The 19595-nt window shown below is 42.6% G+C and overlaps 1 protein-coding gene across 1 annotated transcript in view; it reads right to left on the bottom strand.

Moving 5' to 3' along the window:
- Mrpl3 (mitochondrial ribosomal protein L3) overlaps positions 1 to 7988 on the bottom strand; it is a 24602-nt gene extending 16614 nt beyond the window's left edge. The window contains exons 1-4 of the mRNA XM_031344377.1: positions 7724 to 7988; positions 6561 to 6745; positions 5514 to 5605; positions 3790 to 3888 (exon numbers count right to left, since the gene is read on the bottom strand). Coding sequence (XP_031200237.1) covers positions 3790 to 3888; positions 5514 to 5605; positions 6561 to 6745; positions 7724 to 7824 — 477 coding nt within the window. The 5' untranslated portion in view covers positions 7825 to 7988. The remainder of the gene's footprint in view (positions 1 to 3789; positions 3889 to 5513; positions 5606 to 6560; positions 6746 to 7723) is intronic.
- Between the last annotated feature and the right edge of the window lie 11607 nt (positions 7989 to 19595).

Here is a 19595-nt window from a genome sequence, read left to right as displayed (position 1 = left end):
CACTGCTGCTCTGAGGGGCTGTGCAGTGAGCACTGCTGCTCTGAGGGAGCTGTTCAGTGAACACTGCTGCTCTGAGGGGCTGTGCAGTGAGCACTGCTGCTCTGAGGGGCTGTGCAATGAACACTGCTGCTCTGAGGGGCTGTGCAGTGAGCACTGCTGCTCTGAGGGGCTGTGCAGTTAATATTTTCTCTCGAGAAGCTATTGTTCCTCAGTTCCCTCTAAAAGACAGGTTCTATCATTCTTTGCCCTCCCCTTCTCACTTGCTGAAAGCTCCTATGCTCTTTTCCGCCTTCCTTCACACTCACTTCTACAAGAGCAGAGAGGCTTTCCATAAGTCTGTTCCTTGAAATTACTTTCCTAGTGTTTCAAATTCAAATGTATTTCATTTAAAAGTTTTCAAATTTGTTTTCGACATTCACATAGTTGAGTTGGTTTATCAAGCACAATGTTATTTTATTAACATTAGACTTAGAGTATTCCAAGAAACTTCTGAGAAGAAACCCTTTTGTTTTGGTACAAATAGCTAAAATGAACATCACAACCTACATTAATACTAGACTCCAGGATAAAAAGAATTAAGACAACATATATGTTTGTCTTTTCAGTTTCCCTAAAATTGAATAACTGTTTCAACTAAAATCACAATATTCTAAAACTAGGTCATAGTCATGAGCAAAGCCCATGCCCGGCTGGAGCTGGAGCAGTCTGCTTGGCCTGCCCCCGTCCTTGCTGAACTTCCAAATAAATGTTTCAAAAGGCAACTTAGAGGCTGACAGCACTGTCACATGTGGGTAGTGCCATCCATGACACTGAGTCTCCTTCTGCAGACCTCCTCAGCAGTGATCCTTCCTACACTGAAAGCACTGCTCTGCTCCCATGATGAACTGATTTAATCAACTTTTAGGGCCATTTCACGTTCTTACAAAGAGACGCTATGCACCACATCAGTTTTTATTTATAAGATACAAAAATAGCAAAAACAAACTAGACTACTTTTTTAGAAGTGTAAATTCTTTGCAGATTAAAAACAGTTCTAGCCTTATTATGAATAAAACTGTTTTAATCAACTTATTTTGAGTGCCCAACTATTCAATATTTGATATTCATAAAAAATATTTGATATTCTTAGCTCCTGAGAAAAAAAAAGCAAACTAAAAGAGAAAAACAAACCGTCTATATAGCCAGCCTAAATGCAGCTTCCCTGAGGGCTAACCTGTAAGTGGCTGGTACATTTTTAGTTTGTAAATTTTCTTTTCTTTTTAAACAAAAACACTTTAATTATAAATGCTGAGCGCTTCCTACACTGGCAAAGTAACCTTTCCTTTTTCTTATTAGTACACATTAATGATACAGGGTAGTGGGTCTCACGGTGACAATCACACTCATTTTGATCATCTCCCCGCACACCCACCTCTTATCCTTTGCCACCCTCTCTAATCCCCTTCTCTCTCTAACAGACCTTTGAGAAGTGAAAGTTCTTAAAGTTTATGAGGCTGAATGGTGAGCATCTACCACAATGTAAGACAAAGCACTCGGCCCTCCAGATTCCCACTGTGCTGCACACTCATTGCTAACAACACTGTAAGGGTTATACAGACGGGAGGGGAATGGCAATCCTGAATATAGAAGTAGAATACTAACCTTTCTGAAAAAAGTATTAATAAGGATTATGCTATTTTGCAAATACTGTTAGTACTTGATCAATAACACATCTTCATCATTACAGAAAAGAGACTATACTAAATTGTGCTCCCGAGCACATTTTCTTTAAGAGCTAAAGGATTAAGAACGGATATAAATTTCAGAAGTGGAAAAGAATTTAGAGATCTCCAAATCCTATCTTTATGAGTAAAAGAAGGATGCTAAAAAGGAGGATGTAGTGGAGGTGGAGGTGAAGAGGAGTGACTGGAGGAGCCCAGGATGAGAGCTCTGCCTACATACCATGTCCCCATCGCCTCCTATTTAATTTTTAAAAATAATGTAGATTCATTTTTATATATGTATGTCTCGCCTGTATGTATGCACATGTACTACGTACATGCCTAGTGCTTGAAAAAGGACAGAGGAGTGCATTAGGATGTCCTGGAACTGGAGTTACAGATGTCTGTGAACCACCATATAGTGCTAGGTCCTGAACCTGGGTCTTCTGCAAGAGCAGCTAGTGTTCTTACCCACTGGGCCATCTCTCAGCCCTGTTTTCTGCTATGTCTGAAGAATCACTTATTGATACATCTTTTAGAGTAGAATAAATTGTCCAAATATGATGGTTAATATATAGATGTTAGGACTATAAGGTCATAGATTTACAAAATTGATAATGGAAACGACATCAGCTGTATAAAAACAAAGAAGTGACTCCCACAGCATCCCTTTAACACCCACTGTCCTTCTTGGTCTCCTCCTGTGAATTGCACGGGTTCTCCTCCAAACTGGCTGTCTCCAGTTCTGCAGGATTTATGCTGATTTATGGGCTGGCTTTCATCCCTCTTAGCAGCTCGAGAGTTCTCAGGGGATTAGAATCCAGAAACATCAGGTATGTAAGGTCATGGGGTCTGTCCTGTTCTTAGCAGTGGTCAGTCAAGTCCTGACAGAACATCACTGCTCTGTCCCAGAGGCTGAAATGATTACTGTGATAAAGAGTGCAAGAGTCTTCATGCCATGCTCCTGGCATGTAGTAAGCACTCAATAAGTTAACTGTGGCAAGTACATACATGCATGGACCAATCTCCTGAGTGACACATTCTATGAGATTCAGGAGTAAATGAGCCTCCAGGTCTCTCAGAGCAGAATGGTGCTCGTGATGACTCACAGGCCCTCTGGAAGGCCATGGAGAGAGCAGACAACTCCGGCACCCTGGTCAGCCCAGCTGCCTGCTGGAGCTGTCCACACTTCATGTAGAGTTGCAGGCTCGCTGACTCTTAGCTGTCACCAAGCCTGGGCTGGGCTGAGCTGCCCATTCTCCTGTGTGCACCCCTCACCTATACTGCTCCATGTGATCCCAATACCTCATGTTCCCTATCTGAGGTGAGCTCATTCAAGTCTCCCTAGGCAAAGTCACGTAGGAGCATGCAAGAAATATGTGCTATCTGGGACAGACAGGATGGTTACATCTTCATTTTTGCCCATGTTTATTTCATAAATGACAACGAAAAACTAAATATGTTTGGAGATGAGTGACGTGTTTACTCGCCCTTGAGATTTTAGTCTGGGCAGAAGATATTAACTGGGAGCTTTTTCTAACAAGCTACACAGTCAGAATTCTGTTAACATTTAGGAAACAATGCTCTGTTTAAAAAAAAAAAAATCTGATGTGGATTCATATGCATCCCAAACACAGAAAGTTCCTTCTAAAATACATAACAATAACTTTTATGAACTTCTGGTTTTAAGTATAGAGTTGATTTTTTTTTCATAGAAGAAAAAAAGGATAAAACATCTATATTTTTCTATGCAGAAAAACCCTATAGCAAATTAAAAAACCAAAATCAAACAAATAAACCCATGATGTACTGAGCATGTATGGCAGTCCAGGCAATTAGAGGAAGCTCATTCAGTCCTTGTGATAAGCCCAGTAGGAAGGTAGTACACTAATCTCCTCTTCACAGATGTACAAACACTACAGCTTAGTGAAGTCTAGGTAACTCGAAATCTCAGCGAGCCTGCCTCTCCCCAGACAGAGTCCTCAGGGTAAGTGTCAGTCTGTGACTACAGAACATTCTGCAAACACGAATGCATGTAGAGCTGAAACTAATAACATGCAGTATTTTAGGAATGAAAATACAGACTTACATAGAGGCGTGACACAGTTTTCCCACCCACTGTCAGGGCCGCTGTTTTTCCATTATAGTCTTCCTTGGGAGTGTATTTTAACACATGACAGTCTTGTACCTGAAAACAAACACAAAACCTGAGCTTGCAACATGAGCCACCAGCCATAATGAGTGCCTAGGCCAATTATATTTCCAGAGTCACTAACTCATTATCCCTCTAACACCAGCTGCAATCTTAAAATACACAAATCTTTGAAACTGTCAAATATAACACACACAAAACCTAAGTGTACAGCAAAAATAAGAACTTTTGAAGAAGAGCTATAATCCCAAGACTCTGCCTCTCCCTAGTCTTCACTTCTCAAATTGAGACCCCAATCAGCATGAGCATCCCCTGGAAATATGGTAACAGTGGCCCCAGGCCCCAGTCCAGACTCACCCAGACTTTAAACCTCTGGCTAAATAAGAAGAGCTGCCTTTTACTCAACACTGCATTTGCAAAGCTCACTTTTCTGTTCCGTGTACCTCTATTCACTGCATACAGACTGTATGAATGGGTCATAATTACGTGTACCTCTATTCACTGCATACAGACTGTATGAATGGGTCATGATTACGTGTACCTCTATTCACTGCATACAGACTGTATGAATGGGTCATGATTACGTGTACCTCTATTCACTGCATACAGACTGTATGAATGGGTCATGATTATGTGTACCTCTATTCACTGCATACAGACTGTATGAATGGGTCATGAGTCACTTGTTTTCCACACCGATGACCATTTAGGAGATTCCAGTTCTAGGGTATTCAACATGATGCTGCCTGAGACAGTGTTGAAGAAGAACCATGGTATATACCTTCCAGGACTCCCCAGAGAACCCAGTGAGGCAATGACCACATGCTCATAGGTCTAAACTTGACACACAGTAATAAACTGCTTCGTGTGTGGTTGTACCAGTCTGCCATTACTGATCCACACTCAGACCATAGTAGTTCATGAAGGGGTCACAGGCTCTGTACCTTGTTAGTACTCTAAGCGTGCACAGCCTATATTTTAACCATCACTACACCTCTGAGATTAGACCCGGGACACTGAGCTATCCAGAATGATCTAGAGTAATGGTCTAACTTCATCTGTGCTTTTCCTACAGTGAAAGCAGTTGACAGTTTCGAGACACTGTGCACTGTCTCTAGGAGCTGACATTTGTCATCTCTTGTGGTCCTCACGGTGACAGTATGCAGTGAGGCCTAACCGTTCCTCTTCTAGAGAAGAGACTAGAGCACTCAGGAACATAGTAAGTGGCAAAGCCAGGACTCAGCCTCAGAGCCTGAGTCCTTAACCATCACACAATAACTGATTCGGGAGTATAACAGAGGAGGCAGAGTCCACTCAGAGTCAGCAAAGAGACCACAATTACAGCCAGGGCCTGAATGGACTGCTGTGAACATGATGGGCTTGAGATAATTTCTAAGAATGAATTAAGTGGAGGATCTGTGAGGATCTATACCACCCTACTTTGCCTTGGCATTACTCCAGGTATTCTAATCCCATTATGAGAAAACTGGTTTAGGCTACTGTCAACTTTCCTGGAACCATTAGAAGCAAAGCTCTTTACTATCATCTGTTATGTTCTTCTTTATCACACAGTTTTCTGTCTGGGATACACATTTCAACCATTACAGGTTATACACACAGATCTTGGCACATACATATCCCTAATATGTATGTTTTCTTACCTGAAGTAATGTGACTGCATGCTTCTGACCATCCTTGGTCCATAAAGGCATCATGCCCAGCTTCAGGGCGATAAGGCCAACTCTGGAAGAACCTGCCAACAAATATAATATATTCAAGGCTACTTAGAGATGTAAATTACCTTCAACTGTATCAGGTACAATATACTGGTAGTTAATAAATGTTTGTAAAATTAGCAAATGTAATATAATTCTAACATTTCAGTTTTAAAGTAACAGTGTTAAAGACAGTATTAATATGTATAATTCCATTATTATTCTTTTGTAGTTCCTGTCCAGCATTATCATTGAGAAAACATCTATTCAAATTCATACTACATACATGCCACAGTTCTCTTCCATTAAGCTGTACTCTATAAAGAACTTTTGGGGCTGGCAATGGAGTTCAGTTGGCAGAGTGCCTGCCTTGCAAGGACAAGACCCAGAGTTTGAGCTCATGCAATGCGTAAGCCAGGTCTGAAGGTGTATGCCTATAGCTCAGCACTCTGGACTTGGAAGCTGGAAACTCAGGAGCTCGAGCTAGGCTAGACTTGAACTTTTGTCACTAAACAATCCGAGTGTCTCAATAACTCCAGAGAACACACGCTCATAGGAAAAGCCTCGTCCTGCTTGGTCTGGCCCCAAATGGGTTTAGTATTCTACACAGACAGCTGATTCTGGAACTATGCTTGCCCAAACAGCACACAAGCATCCCAATTGAAAGTGGCTGTATTAACATAGGACATTTTACACTGTATTTTCCAGCCTCTTCTTCCTGGTTTCTACCTTTCATTTTATAGCCTTTGTATCTAGAGGAAGACAATATGTGCAGAATGCTTCTCCTCTCACGTACAAAGCACTTTCCTGAGGTCTTTTACTAGCAGCAGATGAGGAGGTTGGAAACAAATAAGCTGGCAGACCAAAGCAGAATGAAACAGACACAATCAAGAAATGCAAAGTCAAGATGTCATGTGTATACAGCGGTCACCATTTTCATGCATCCAGCCATGCTGTAATTAAGGGGTCACATCTCTAATCCCTACACATCACCTGGTTCCCAAGGATGTACAGGCCATGGTTCATCTTTCAAGGGATTCAGTTTACTTGTCAGCTGGGTTTTATTTTCATCTGAGACCAGTTGCTTGACAAACGAGACATTTTCTTCAGAAAGATGCTCATCCCACCAAGTACAACTATTGCTGTGCAGATTTCTAACAAAGAGCAAGGTGTTCTTTCTGAAAAAAAAAAATCATTATTTCCATTTAATGTAGGGGAGACTACAGTTAGATAATGCACTCAAGGTCTCAGGGAATGGTATGGACTGTCTATTTTCCCCAACAGTTCTTATACTAACACCGGGGCGTCTGCTTTAACCAAGAATGGTTACCCTAAAGGCTATATTTCTCTTTTCACCCACAATAAACAATCCTACCTAAACACATGAGAGGCTACTAACCCAAATACACCTGTATTTGACAGTTTTATAACTAATGGAGTGGCGACTGAATTTTCTCTAAGTGGGCCCCCTGCCTGCAACGGCATCGCCAATGTTAAGGACACTACTCAATATGCAGTTTAAAAAACAAAACACACGACCTCTGTCCAGCTATCGCCTAAGCAGGCACTGAGCAGGCTTGGGGCAAGGAAGGAAGTGTGTTTAATTTTTGCACAGGGTGGGTCAGAACCTAAATAAACCTTCGAGCAGTCTCCTTTGGTTGGTAGTCAGAAAGTTTCAGTTTAGAACTTATTAGCTGAATGACGACAGTGGCCTGCTCACAGGCCACAAGGCCTAATATGACACAAAACAAACACAATGTCCAGTACAGTACAGCAGCTAGTTGGGCGACATTTTTGCTGCTGATAATAGTTGTGGCTAACCCCTAATTCCTTGAACATTAAAACAAAAACCACTACTCCTTCAAGCGCAGTGGTGGTGCACGCCTTTAATCCCAGCACTGGCAGAGGCAGGCGGGTTCGAGGCCAACCTGGTCTATAGAGTGAGTTCCAGGACAGCCAGGGCTACACAGAGAAACTCTGTCTCGAAAAAAACAAAAACAAACAAACAAAAAAGATGCTTTCTGAATCTTCTATGCTACACCCCTGAACACATGGCCCCTTCCAATTCTAACCCTCTGCGCCAAGCCAAATCTCTGTTCAAGGACGCAGTTTTGTGGGCGGCGCACCCTGCCACCCCTTCTCTTGCCCATACCCACCTGCTCCCTAAGCCTGGGGCAGCACCTAGGCCTCCGGCGCCACAGCCCAGCACCTGGGCGCCAGTCTGCACCAACAGCCTCCAACCCGGCATGGAAGTCATGGCGGGCAGGGCTCGGCTCGCGACACCTCCTGCCGCGCCGCCGCGGAGCTTGCAGCAAGTCCCCGACACAAACACCAGGAGTTCGTAGTAGCCCTGGGACAGCAATCACACCTCTAGTACGCCAATGCCCTCTGCGGAGGAAAAGCACAGCCGAGCCACTTCCGGTCCGTTGCTCAATGCGTTCCGGGTAAAGACTCAATACCTATATCTATGGTTCCGTCTCCAAATGGCCCTACTTTGCCAATGGATTAAACAGTTGACTCTAGCGATGGCAAAGAAAGTTTTGGGCTTTAAACTTTAGAAGAATGAAGCTGTGCAGTAGTGGCTCACGCCTTTAATCCCAGCACTTTGGAGGCAGAGGCAGGCGGATTTCTGAGTTCGAGGCCAGGCTGGTCTACAGAGTGAGTTCCAGGATAGCCAGGGCTACACAGAGAAACCCTGTCTCGAAAAACAAAACAAAACAAAAACAAAAAAGGAAAAGAAGAAGAAGAAGAAGAAGAAGAAGAAGAAGAAGAAGGAGACAAAAGATGAAACTTTCTTTGGAAACTAAAGAAAGAGAAGTCATCTCCAATAATACCCATTGTGGGAAAACTCACTGTGCTAAGTAGCACTTTGGCTTTATATTAATCCTAAAAGCAGCCCTTTAAAAAAGTTATTTCTATATTATAAATAAGGGAACAAGTACTTAAAATTTATGTACATGCCAAAAAGCATATGAACAGAGTTAACACTGAAATAGGACTGATGTATGCTAACAACAGAACAGGGTCAAAACAAACAAACAATACAAAACAAAAACAAAATACAAAACTGGACAGCATGCAAACTTTTGGGGCTAGGGCATAAACAGCCTCATCAACTCATCAAAGTCCTTAAGCCTGAGTTGTCTAGAGAGGCAGCTCATGGAGTTGAGATCAGGTGCAATTGCTGCAGGAAAGAGTGTTACCATAAAGTTTCAGGATGATCGTGATACAGCCACAATAGTACTGTATCTTCTATCCCCAGGTCCATCCCACCTTGTATGTGCTAGACATTCATTTCTCAACTCCAAAAATCCCTTTCCAGTCACATGAGTGTTTTTGGAAAAGCAGAAACAACAATTTGACCTTTCAGCTTCCTCTCTCTTTAAGAATAATTGAAGACCTGGCTAACCTGCTTTAGAAAGTTCAGGCATCGATTGATCGAGTTACTTCTTGGACTTGAGGGCTCAAAACCTTTACTTGTTCTTCCACTAAGCATTGTTGTGGGTACCTTGGCAGCTTCTCAGTAATATTTTGAGACTTGGAGAAAAGAATGCATCACTCTGTCCTCGCTACCTGACTTCACAGGTACTTAAGATAAGCACTTTCATTGAGTCTTGACATCTACTATGTATGAGAATAAGAAACAAACCTACTATCATTAATATCTAGTATTTTGTATTTCTATAGTATGGTAGTCTGTGTTCAGTACGGACTCTGTCCATCAGTCAATGATATCCAGAAGGACACTAAATTCATAGGAAGGCAAGTTTAAGTAGCTCAAGGCAACAAGAAGGACTATGTGCCTGGGGATGTCAGTGTAGGAATGAGTCGGAGAGCTTTATTACATAATTTGGGCTTACTCCAGGTGTTTTTAATGTATTATTAAGGAAATGAACATATGTTCAAAATGGATGCTATGAAGAATTAAAGACAGTTCAGCAATTAGGTGTCTCAATTTTTGTTCTGGTGACAGGAAGACCGAATTGTGGGTTGAGGACAATTGATGGACTTGTTAGTCATGGTTTTAGCAGCTTTTAGAAATACCATGTTGATGTTCAGATGTAAATACAGCAGTATGGTTGGTAAGGGGATTCATTTTCATTCTGTCAGTATATTTTTCCCTCTTAATTTTTGTTATAACCTCATGCAATGATACTGTCATTATTCCAACTTAGGCAAAGGGAGACTGCTGAACTTATATAATATTACCCAGCAAGTAAGAGGTAAAGATAGTGTCTAAATGGTGGTGGTGTCACCACAGGGATGTTTTCCTAGACATTTTATTTGTTTTTCAGGAGCATATTCTTACTGTCCTGGTCTTAGAATTCCTCTAACTATAGAGAGGAAAACAAGCAAACATATCACATGCAATGTCCTAGGGTGATATCACATGCAATGTCCTGGGGTGATATCACATGCAATGGCCTGGGGTGATATCACATGCAATGGCCTGGGGTGATATCACATGCAATGGCCTGGGGTGATATCACATGCCATGGCCTGGGGTGAGGGAACATTCAGGTTAACCTTTGTTTCTTGTGCCAAGTTTTAACTGATCCAGAATGAGGACATTGTGTCAATGAAACCAACAATAGGCACCACTGCTCAGGTGAATTGAAGCAAAACCATAATTCACCCAGATTGGCATCTGGGGCTTGGAGTTGTCATTATTCTAGATTTAGTCACTGCTGTGTACTTCTAAGTGATAGTCCCAGGTCCCAAGAGACCTAGCATTGGTTTCCTTAGGGGATGCAGGCACAGATTTCAAGCTTTCCATAACTTGTGATGCTACTCCTAAGAAACTGCCACTTTGCGTAGGTAAGGTTTCGTTTCTCACTGGAGCAGAGATAACCTGCTAAGTCCCTTTTTAATATGACATTTTGGAGATCCTTACTAATTCAGACCATAGCTGATGAAAGAAACTTTCTTCTCATTAAAGTAAGAATAAAGCTATTTTAAATTCTGAATTACTACATGAATGCTCAGAAAAGAGAAACCATCCATCATTAGAGTGTGTTTCAGAGCAAAGCTTCACTAGATACACTGTTCCTAAGTGTTTCCACCATTTGCTTTTGTCACAAAGTCTTACTGAGATTTGTATTGTGTTCCATGTCTTTGGCTTATTGCATAATAATAACAATTTCACCTTTGGGTGATTATATTTTAGTGGCCATTCATGAATCATTTAATAACATACATTATACTTGAAATTAAAAGACTTTAATAGTTTAGCTCTTCTTCTTCTTCTTCTTCTTCTTCTTATTCTTCTTCTTCTTCTTCTTCTTCTTCTTATTATTATTATTATTGTTGTTGTTTTTTTTCAGACAGGGTTTCTCTGTGTAGTCCTGGCTATCCTGGAACTCACTCTGTAGACCATGCTGGCCTCGAACTCATAAATTCACCTGCCTCTGCCTCCCAAGTGCTGGGATTAAAGGCGTGCACCACCACTGCCCAATAGTTTAGTCTTTACATCATCCTAGGCCTTATTCTATTTTTCCTAAGTTGTGGAAAATTAGAATATTTACAAATTGCTAGAGGTGTTATGAATGGACACCTCTGGTGGTGGGAAAGATAAAATGCAGTATAAGAGATTTTGGACTTGGAGATTCTGTTGCTGGCTAGAACCAAAAGCCTAAAAGGCCATGGTAAAAAAATCCCCAGATGCCCATTCAACTAGGAAATGAACTTCATTTCAATGCAAGATCAAGACACATTTGAGCTTTGCCATGAGACTTTCAGGACACAATCTTTATTTTTACTAAATCAGGCCCAGACTTCAGGGTTTCAAGAAACTATCAAATGGAAATATATTTAATTTGAAGAAAGCAAAAGAAAGAAATGAAGGAGGAAGAAGTAAGAGGAATTGGAGCGGGGCGGGGAGGAAGAACAGGAGGAGGACACAAAAGAGGAGGGCAGAGGAGGAGAAGGAAGGAAGGAGGCGAGGAACGGCAGCAACTAGAGGAAGCCATCACCAGTGTGGCTATGTCTGAAATTTTAAAAAACTATTCCAGAATCTTGTCCCCTTCTGTTATTTTTAGTGTAGTTGTGAGACTTAATATAATGATACCAATGTGCACTTCTTTAATTTTTTATTGTTATAAAGGTGTTAGCAGTGGCAAACAGAACACTACATACCAGAGGAACACATGGCTCCAGTTGAGGCCATCTGGCTTGTTTCCCTCCTGGGTGGCAGGCAATTATCGCAATGCTTTCCCTTTACATTTGTAACTGCATGCAACTCAAAGGATAGGTAACTTTCCCACTTAGCAAAAAACAAAAACAAAACAAAACCAAAAACCAAAAACCAAACCAAACCAACCAACCAACCAAACAAACAAAAAACAAGCAAAACAAACCATTGCAGCTTTACTATTTGGTTCCTACTCTAACATCATTGGTACTCAAGGGGCTCAAGGCAGGAAAGATGGGAGAAGCAGACAGACAAAGCAGCGTGTGTCCAAGGGGAGACGTGCAAACTACTTGAAAAGGATTCTCACAGAGGAGGTAATGTGAATTATCCCTTGGGGGGAAGAGGAAGGTTTTCCTGGAGTAGAGAAGGGACATTATGAAGAATGGAGCACAATTACTGCAAAACAAGAAACTGCCCTGAAACTCTGGGTGCAGAACAGCCACTGCGGTATGATCTGTGAGGAGTCTCTGTGCCAGGGTTGTAGAAAGGATGTGGTAAAGGTAGCTTGTTCCTTCTATAGTCCCTCAAGCATTGGCTGGAACAAAGATGATGGCTGATGTCAGCTCGGGGCCACTTTCAGGCTTATTCCTTACTCTGTTTTGTGATAGTAGACGGGCAGATGTTGCTTTTGTGGTTGAAGGCCATGACTGGTCTCTGCTTGTGCGTCTTCACAATATGGTGGCTAGCTTCTAAGTGCAAGCTTTGCAGGTGAACTCACATAGGTTGTGTAATCCATTTTGACTTAGCTGTGTGAGACACGAGGTGTGATTTTACTGCCCCCACAAGCTGATCCATATACAAGGGGAAGGGTCACCCTGAATGGGAACATGGCAAAGCTTCACTATAAAAAGAGCATGCGGGCTGAAAGACATTGTGAGCATCCTCAGAACCATAGACGTCATATGTCCAGGTAGATGAGTAGGATTGGCTTTCGGCTGTAGGGACAGACTGATGACTGACTGTAATGACAGAGTGACCCTGTGAAAAATTTCAGACTAAGTCTGGATGGTTTACAAGCCAGACAATATGATCTGTACCATACTTTCCTTCGCTCATTAGAGAAGTTTCTAGCTATACATGTAGTCCCCTTCTTTTTAGAGAAACAACGGAAAGGGCAGAAGAGCACAGGTGTCTGAGGGGCAGGAGGACAATGACAATGGGCATGAGCGTGACCAACTGGCTAGGACAAAAATCAGACAGAACAGGCTGCTGACCTCACGATCATTTCCAGCTGTGTCTGCATGCTCCGGTGACAGGCAGCTGAGGTGGGAAGCAGCTGAGGTGGGTCCAGAGGGAGTGAGGGAATGACAAAGGTTGGGAAGAGGGCTGCCAGGCTGCTCCAGAGTCATGTGGTGACAGTGGTTTCTCCGGCTGTGGCATTTAGACTCCAATCAGGCCTAGAAGCATCGTCATGGCAACTTGCCCATCTGCACTGCTGAGCTGAGGAGACAGGATTCCCTTAGTAACGGAGGAGCTGGGAGATGATGCTTAAAATAATCTTTTATGCCCAGAAAGAAATGCCTTTGCAGTTTTATTAGCCACGTAGCACCATGGGGCCTGGCTTTCACTCTCACTTTATATCAAAATGGAACAAAATGGCTTTTTAAAGGAAGAATTTTGCTGTCTCCACTACACAAAGCATACATTCCACTGAGGCCAATGAATATCACACCTAGAGTTTCTGGTCACTATTACATAAATTGCCTCCAAATGGATCAGGCAGTCTCCATCTGAAATCACTGGGCTTCATCTAATCTCTTTTCTATATCCCGCTGAAGTCCCAGCAGTCTCTCTGTAGGGGAAATAGTTATGCCAAACAAGAGTTTAACACTTAGGTCATTTAGCCTGACAGTTCCTTGCATCTGATGGCCCTCCTTGCTCAGGCCTCCCCTCCAATTTTCTTTCAGCTGTGGCTCTGTCTCCTGCCTGAGCCATTGCTTGTGACTGACAACCCTGGCTATTTATTCTTCTCTCTCAGTGTTTACCATGCACGTAAGCATGTCCTTCCCTGGCTGCATCATCCTCTGTGTTACATAGTGAGGAGACTCGAGTGCCTAAACATCTCTTCTTAATAAAACTGTAGGCTCTTTAGGATGGGGCCAGGAGCTCGGGCAGTTAATGTTCACTTAGCCCGCACTGGGTTCGGGCACTAGTAAAACAAAGAAACTGTAGTTCACTGGGAAAGTTGTCAGCATTCCCAGCCTCCTTACATTCCATCATCATTATCCCCCACCATATTCATAGACCTGTTACAGTTGGTGTGCAAAAGTCCTATGGGTCTGGACCACCACCATGCCAGTGTTCACCATTGAGGATGGTGCACTTCCTTCTTTAAAAACAATGTTTTAAATTGAAATAGAATTACACCATGTCTTCCTTCCCTTTCCTCCCACAAGCCCTGCTGCTCAGTTACCCTCGTTTGAGCTCCTCCATCTCTCTCCCACTCTCAAGGTGATAGTCTCATTTTCTTTGATTATATTTGTTAAACACACACACACTATTTTCTTTATTTGGGTGAGTGTTTTGCCTAATGAGTATGTGTATCATCCACATGCCTGTGTGTGTATGCTCAAATATGTTTAAATGCAAAGTTTTGCTTGTGTGTATTTAGGGCCAAAGCTGACCATTCTGCACTAAACAACCAATAAAAGTGCTGAACTGTGACAGATGTTGCTCTCCTCCCTCCAGCTGGCAGTTGCCTAAGTCCTTTGCCTGGGGGGAGCCTGGGAAATTCTCTCTCTTCCAGGTTACCATTTCCCCTGATGTTGCTGTGGTAGTTTTGCTTATGTCTCCATCCCTAGTTTCTAGAAGAAACTGTTTCCCAGCAGACTCCCAAAGGACCCCCCCAAACAATATCCATTATTGAGGTAACCCTTATTTGTCTTACAGGGGGTGAGTTCTAGGACGGTCAGGGCTATACAGAGACATTCTGTCTTAAAAAAACCAACCCAAACAAACAAAAAATTCTCTTTACCGCTGAGACATCTCACCAGGGAAATATGAGGTGGGGTTCATCCTCAATGGTCTCTAAGCCTGTTAATCTCTATAACTATACTGGTAGCCCATGTTGTTATGAATAATGATTTATAATGCCCTGCTATTATATCTCCACTTCACAGCTGAGGAGTGTGAGGATCAGAGTGGAAAATTACATGTTGGGGGTAGGGGTGGGGATGGGGGTGTCTGTCTGACCTCAAAACTCTCATTGGTAGTCATAAAGTTGGAAGGCCAGGCCTGCTTGTTATCCATTCTTCTAGAATGAGTCCTGAAAATGAACTAGAATCCGCAGAGTGCCAGCTCAGCCAAGCTCACGTTGATCCAAAGATATTAAACAAAGGGACCGACAGAGCTGCAGCTATATTTAATGATATTTTTAGTCACTTTCAATTCATTTGCTTCATATTAAACTGTAAATTAATTATAAACTAATCTGAGCGATTATGAAATTATTTCCTCAGCCTAATTCAGCCCCCGTGGGCATACATAATTTTAATACTCCACACTCCAGTCCACCTGCGTTTGACATTTGGCATTCTGATTGCTTTCCTTGATGGAAGGATTGAGATCCCTGGGGATCCTGATGTTGCCAAGGATTTACCTTTGTGTTGTTAATATATGCAGGAAGTCCTTTTTTCTGTTTTAGCGGGTTTTTTTTTTTTTTTTATGTTACTTGAGGTGGGGGGGCATTTAATACAGGAGAGGGGAGAAAATGTCTTCCCTTTGAAATGTACCAAGTCTTTTAATCATCAAGGGGATAAATTCACCTTTTGGAAACCTTATCCTGAGCATTTAGAGGGAAGGAGTGAGGAGCAAGCTGGTGTCTGCCCATCCTAAAGGGGAGCCATTTCAAATTCAATTCTGCTTTCAACTTCACAAAAGCGAAGGCCCATGAATATATATGTGCATGTATACATAAGAAAAGGACCTTCTGTGCTAGATGGAACCTGCATATGCATATATTTTTAAAATCCTTCTCCCTCCCTTCATAAATTCTAGGCAAGATTTTAGGGATGATTCCAGAACTTGAAGCCCTATTTCCTTTCTGGGAAAAAACAGTTGTTTTTGTTCCACCAGGGAGGTTACAATTTAAGCATTCTTCTCTGGTCTCAGATATCAAATAGTCTCATGTTTGTCTATGAATTTATGCTGGAGTTTTAAAGTTACAAACCATCTATAAAAGGGCTGGTGATGGCTTAGTGGGTAAGCATGTTTATTGCCTTTCCAGAGGAACTGGGTTCAGTTCCCAGCATCCCTTAGGTAGCTCATAACTGCCTGTGACGCCAAGTGGCCTCTGAAGACACCACCCCCACCTACGCGATATATGTTCACACAGACATATACATACAAGTAAAGAGGAAATAAATCGGAAAGCACCACAGTTTTATCTGAACAGCTCACAAAATCTCAGTGAACCTGGATGAGGCTCAGAATTACGTTACCCATTCTAAAGACCACCCTACCCCTCAAGCAAAGGGTATGGGATATAGTTCTACAATTCAACTTTTTTGTGTGGTGATCTGTTTAACTACAGAAGGCTACAGAATATCTTCTGGTCAAGAGAGCAGACTCTCAGACGGGCAGTAGTGGCACTTGCCTTTAATCCCTGCATTTAGGAGGCAGAGGCAGGCAGATTTCTGAGTTCGAGGCCAGCCTGGTCTACAGAGTGAGTTCCAGGACAGTCAGGGCTATACAGAGAAACCCTGTCTTGAAAAACCAGAGAGAGAGAGAGAGAGAGAGGGAGAGAGAGAGAGAGAGAGAGAGAGAGAGAGAGAGAGAGAGAGAGAGAGCAGACTCTCCAGTCTGTGTGAAGACCTAACATCCCTAACACATCCCTAACAGCTGGGCCAGGCCATTCACTTGGCCAGGGGAGGGCTCACCATACTTCAGAGGTGGACAAAATAACTAGTCCTTCAGTGAGATGCTGAGCTGTGTCTGTCTCATCTCCACTCCACCTTAAACTGGTGTGGTGTTCGCACCCCTCCTTTTTTTTCTTTTCCTCCAGGTAGCCGCTGAGTTTTACAGTTTGCCTGACCTGGGATATTTCTTTTAAACACTAATAAAGTTGTCCTTGAGTTTGTATATGTGCCCCTGTTTAAATGATTTTGTTTATGAGGCTAAGAATCCCAAAAGGCGATATCAATTGCCACTGTATCCGAACCTTTACATTTACTGTAGGAAGAACACTTATGGGGCTAGGAGGGGGTGTGGAGAGATGGCTCAGCAACTGAGGACACTTGTGCTTTCAGAGGATGCAGGTTCAATTCCCAGCACCCACATGGTGGCTCACAACCATCCCTAACTCCAATTTCAAGGGATCTAACATATTCTTCTGAATTCTGCAGGCACCAACATGGTACATGATGCACTTACAAACATGCAAGCAAAACATTCCTATGCATAGAAAAAGAAAATATTCTTTACAAAACCCACTTAGGTTCATGTGGTGGCTATTTCTGGTTGTCAGCTTGACTATATATAACTGGAGTGAACCACAATCCAGAATTGGAGGGCACACCTGTGATCCAGATCTTGAGGCTGGAACACACAAGTTTTTGACCTGAATCTTGGCATGGAGATCTTGAAGCATAGTGGCCATGAAAAAAAAAAAGGGCTTAGGCCCAGGCAAGGTAGTACTTGCCTTTAATCCCAGGAGACTGAGGCAAGGAGATCAGCCTGAGACAAAGCAAGTCCCTAATTCAGGCATGGTGGTGCACACCTTAATCTGGGCCACACCTTCTGCTGGAGACCTACATAAGGACATTGGAAGAAGGAAGATTTGCTCTTCTTCAACTGCTTGTACTTACTTGCCAGCACAACTGTTGGACCCTACTTTTACAGAAGACCAGCTGAAACAACTAGCGCCATGGACTAAGCAACTACTAGATTCTTGGACTTCCCATCCACAGCTGCCCTTTGTTGGGTTAGTTGGACTTCAGACTTGAAGTCAGCACAATAATTTCCCTTAATATATAGACATATTCCATAAGTTCTATGACTCTAGAGAACCCTGACTAATACAGTTCATTTTGTCACTGACACAAGAGAATAGAATTTGTGGGATAAATGTATGTTATCAGAAAATATAAGATAAATAAGTAAATGTTTCATGAAGATTTTACTTTTCTCTTAGGATTTATTGACAGTGCACTTGACAAACTGTAATTATTTACAATAAGCACAATGTCCAGTTTTAAGTTTATTTTGATGTATCATAATTTTCTTCATTTATCCTAGATTTTCAAGGAAGCTCAGTTAAGCATTCTGTGGCAGATATCTAAAAAGGCAGAACCTGGTCCTATCATTAAACATCCTGAGGAGACACACTTTTACCCCTTGGAGACTTCACTCAGGCAAGGACAATGTACCATAGGAAAGAATTTCAGGAGGGTCATATAGTTGGGGTTTGCTAAGAAAATGACAGCACCCAAGGGGTAGGTGGGAACCTGTGTAGGGGTAGGTGGCTACCCAAGTGTAGAGGACACAGGTATTCACAGATAAGTACTGGAGAAACCGGACCATTAGTCATCAGGGCTGTCTCCTCAATGGAGGAAATGTATAGCTGTTTTCCACCTAGAAGGTGGAAGTGGATGCTTTCAATGACCTGTCGAGCTTTGCTATCTGTAGGGCCAGACTTCACCTAAGTCCCCCAGAATGTGTATCCCAGACTCTCCCTCTCTAGACCTGTATCTTTAGCATTGTTTCACAGCCAATATAACTCATCCTTAGGAGAGATGTCATGTGTGTACTTCATAGCCTGCTTACTACTACACTATCTCTGTCAAACAGCACATCCGATCCTAGGCCCTTAAACTACAGAACACATCTTCACGGTCTCATGTATTTTCCAAAAGAGTTTCAATGTGGTCACACACCTTCAGCCTTATTGTGTAGATAAGATTGATAATTATTACCAGGAAACTTTTCCCCTAAAGTAATAGTGTACTTAAATATTGTCTAAAATGAACCATCTGGTGTCAGACTCTAGCAGTTTGAACCAGTCTGACTAAGAGTTCCCAGTGTTCATCTTACCTTGTGTGCATCATTTCTCTACAGGCTGCAATGCTTTGCAGTGACCTCCACACCTAAGGGGTAGGTGGGGCATATGCCTTAAAGCTGCCTGGAAGAGGTTTCCAGAGTCACTTGGAAAGGACATTTTCCAACCCATTGAGCTGCCTGCAGGCTTTGCGGTGTGCTCCACGTTCCCAGGGTCTGTGGGCTGTCACCCATGCTGGGGTCGGTTTTGGTGGTGCAGGTATCTTTAAGTCATATTGTTAGATTCAATGTGGGTCCCCCCGACTTGCGAAGAATCAGGAGGGAGAGCGCTGCAAATTGCATGAGGTTTTTATTGCCAGTATACTGGGGTAGTCCTGCATTCAGAGCAAAGGTGACCCACAGGAACAAAAGCACACACTTTTTATACCTTCCCAGTACATAGGTTTACAGCATAAGTTGGTTATCGCTCATTGGTGGAGCCCATTGTCTTTTATTCTCATTGACCTTTATGCTCCAGGTGAGGGGGAGATACCGATTGCACATAGGAGGGGTGGTGGGGAGATCCACCCTCCTGGGGATGTTTCCTGGAACCGGGCATTTCATGGGGATGGGTGTTTGCTCTGTAAACCTTTCTGAAGCTCTGTCTTTAGGCTAAATGGACATTCCTTGTTCCTTGGTATTTTTATGAGGTGTCCCTATTTGCTGAATTCTTACAATTTCTGCTCCTGCAAGTAATCTCTTACTCATATTCCCATGAGTAACCCCAGTAAAACTCATGGTCCACCAAGTCAGACTTGCGTGGTGTCTGCACTTTGGTCTCTCATAGGCTCCCTATCTGGTATGAG

Source organism: Mastomys coucha, unplaced genomic scaffold (assembly GCF_008632895.1).
Source record: "Mastomys coucha isolate ucsf_1 unplaced genomic scaffold, UCSF_Mcou_1 pScaffold23, whole genome shotgun sequence".
Taxonomy (NCBI): domain Eukaryota; kingdom Metazoa; phylum Chordata; class Mammalia; order Rodentia; family Muridae; genus Mastomys; species Mastomys coucha.
Note: the sequence above shows the minus strand (reverse complement) of the source record. Positions and strands in the feature narration are given on the sequence as shown.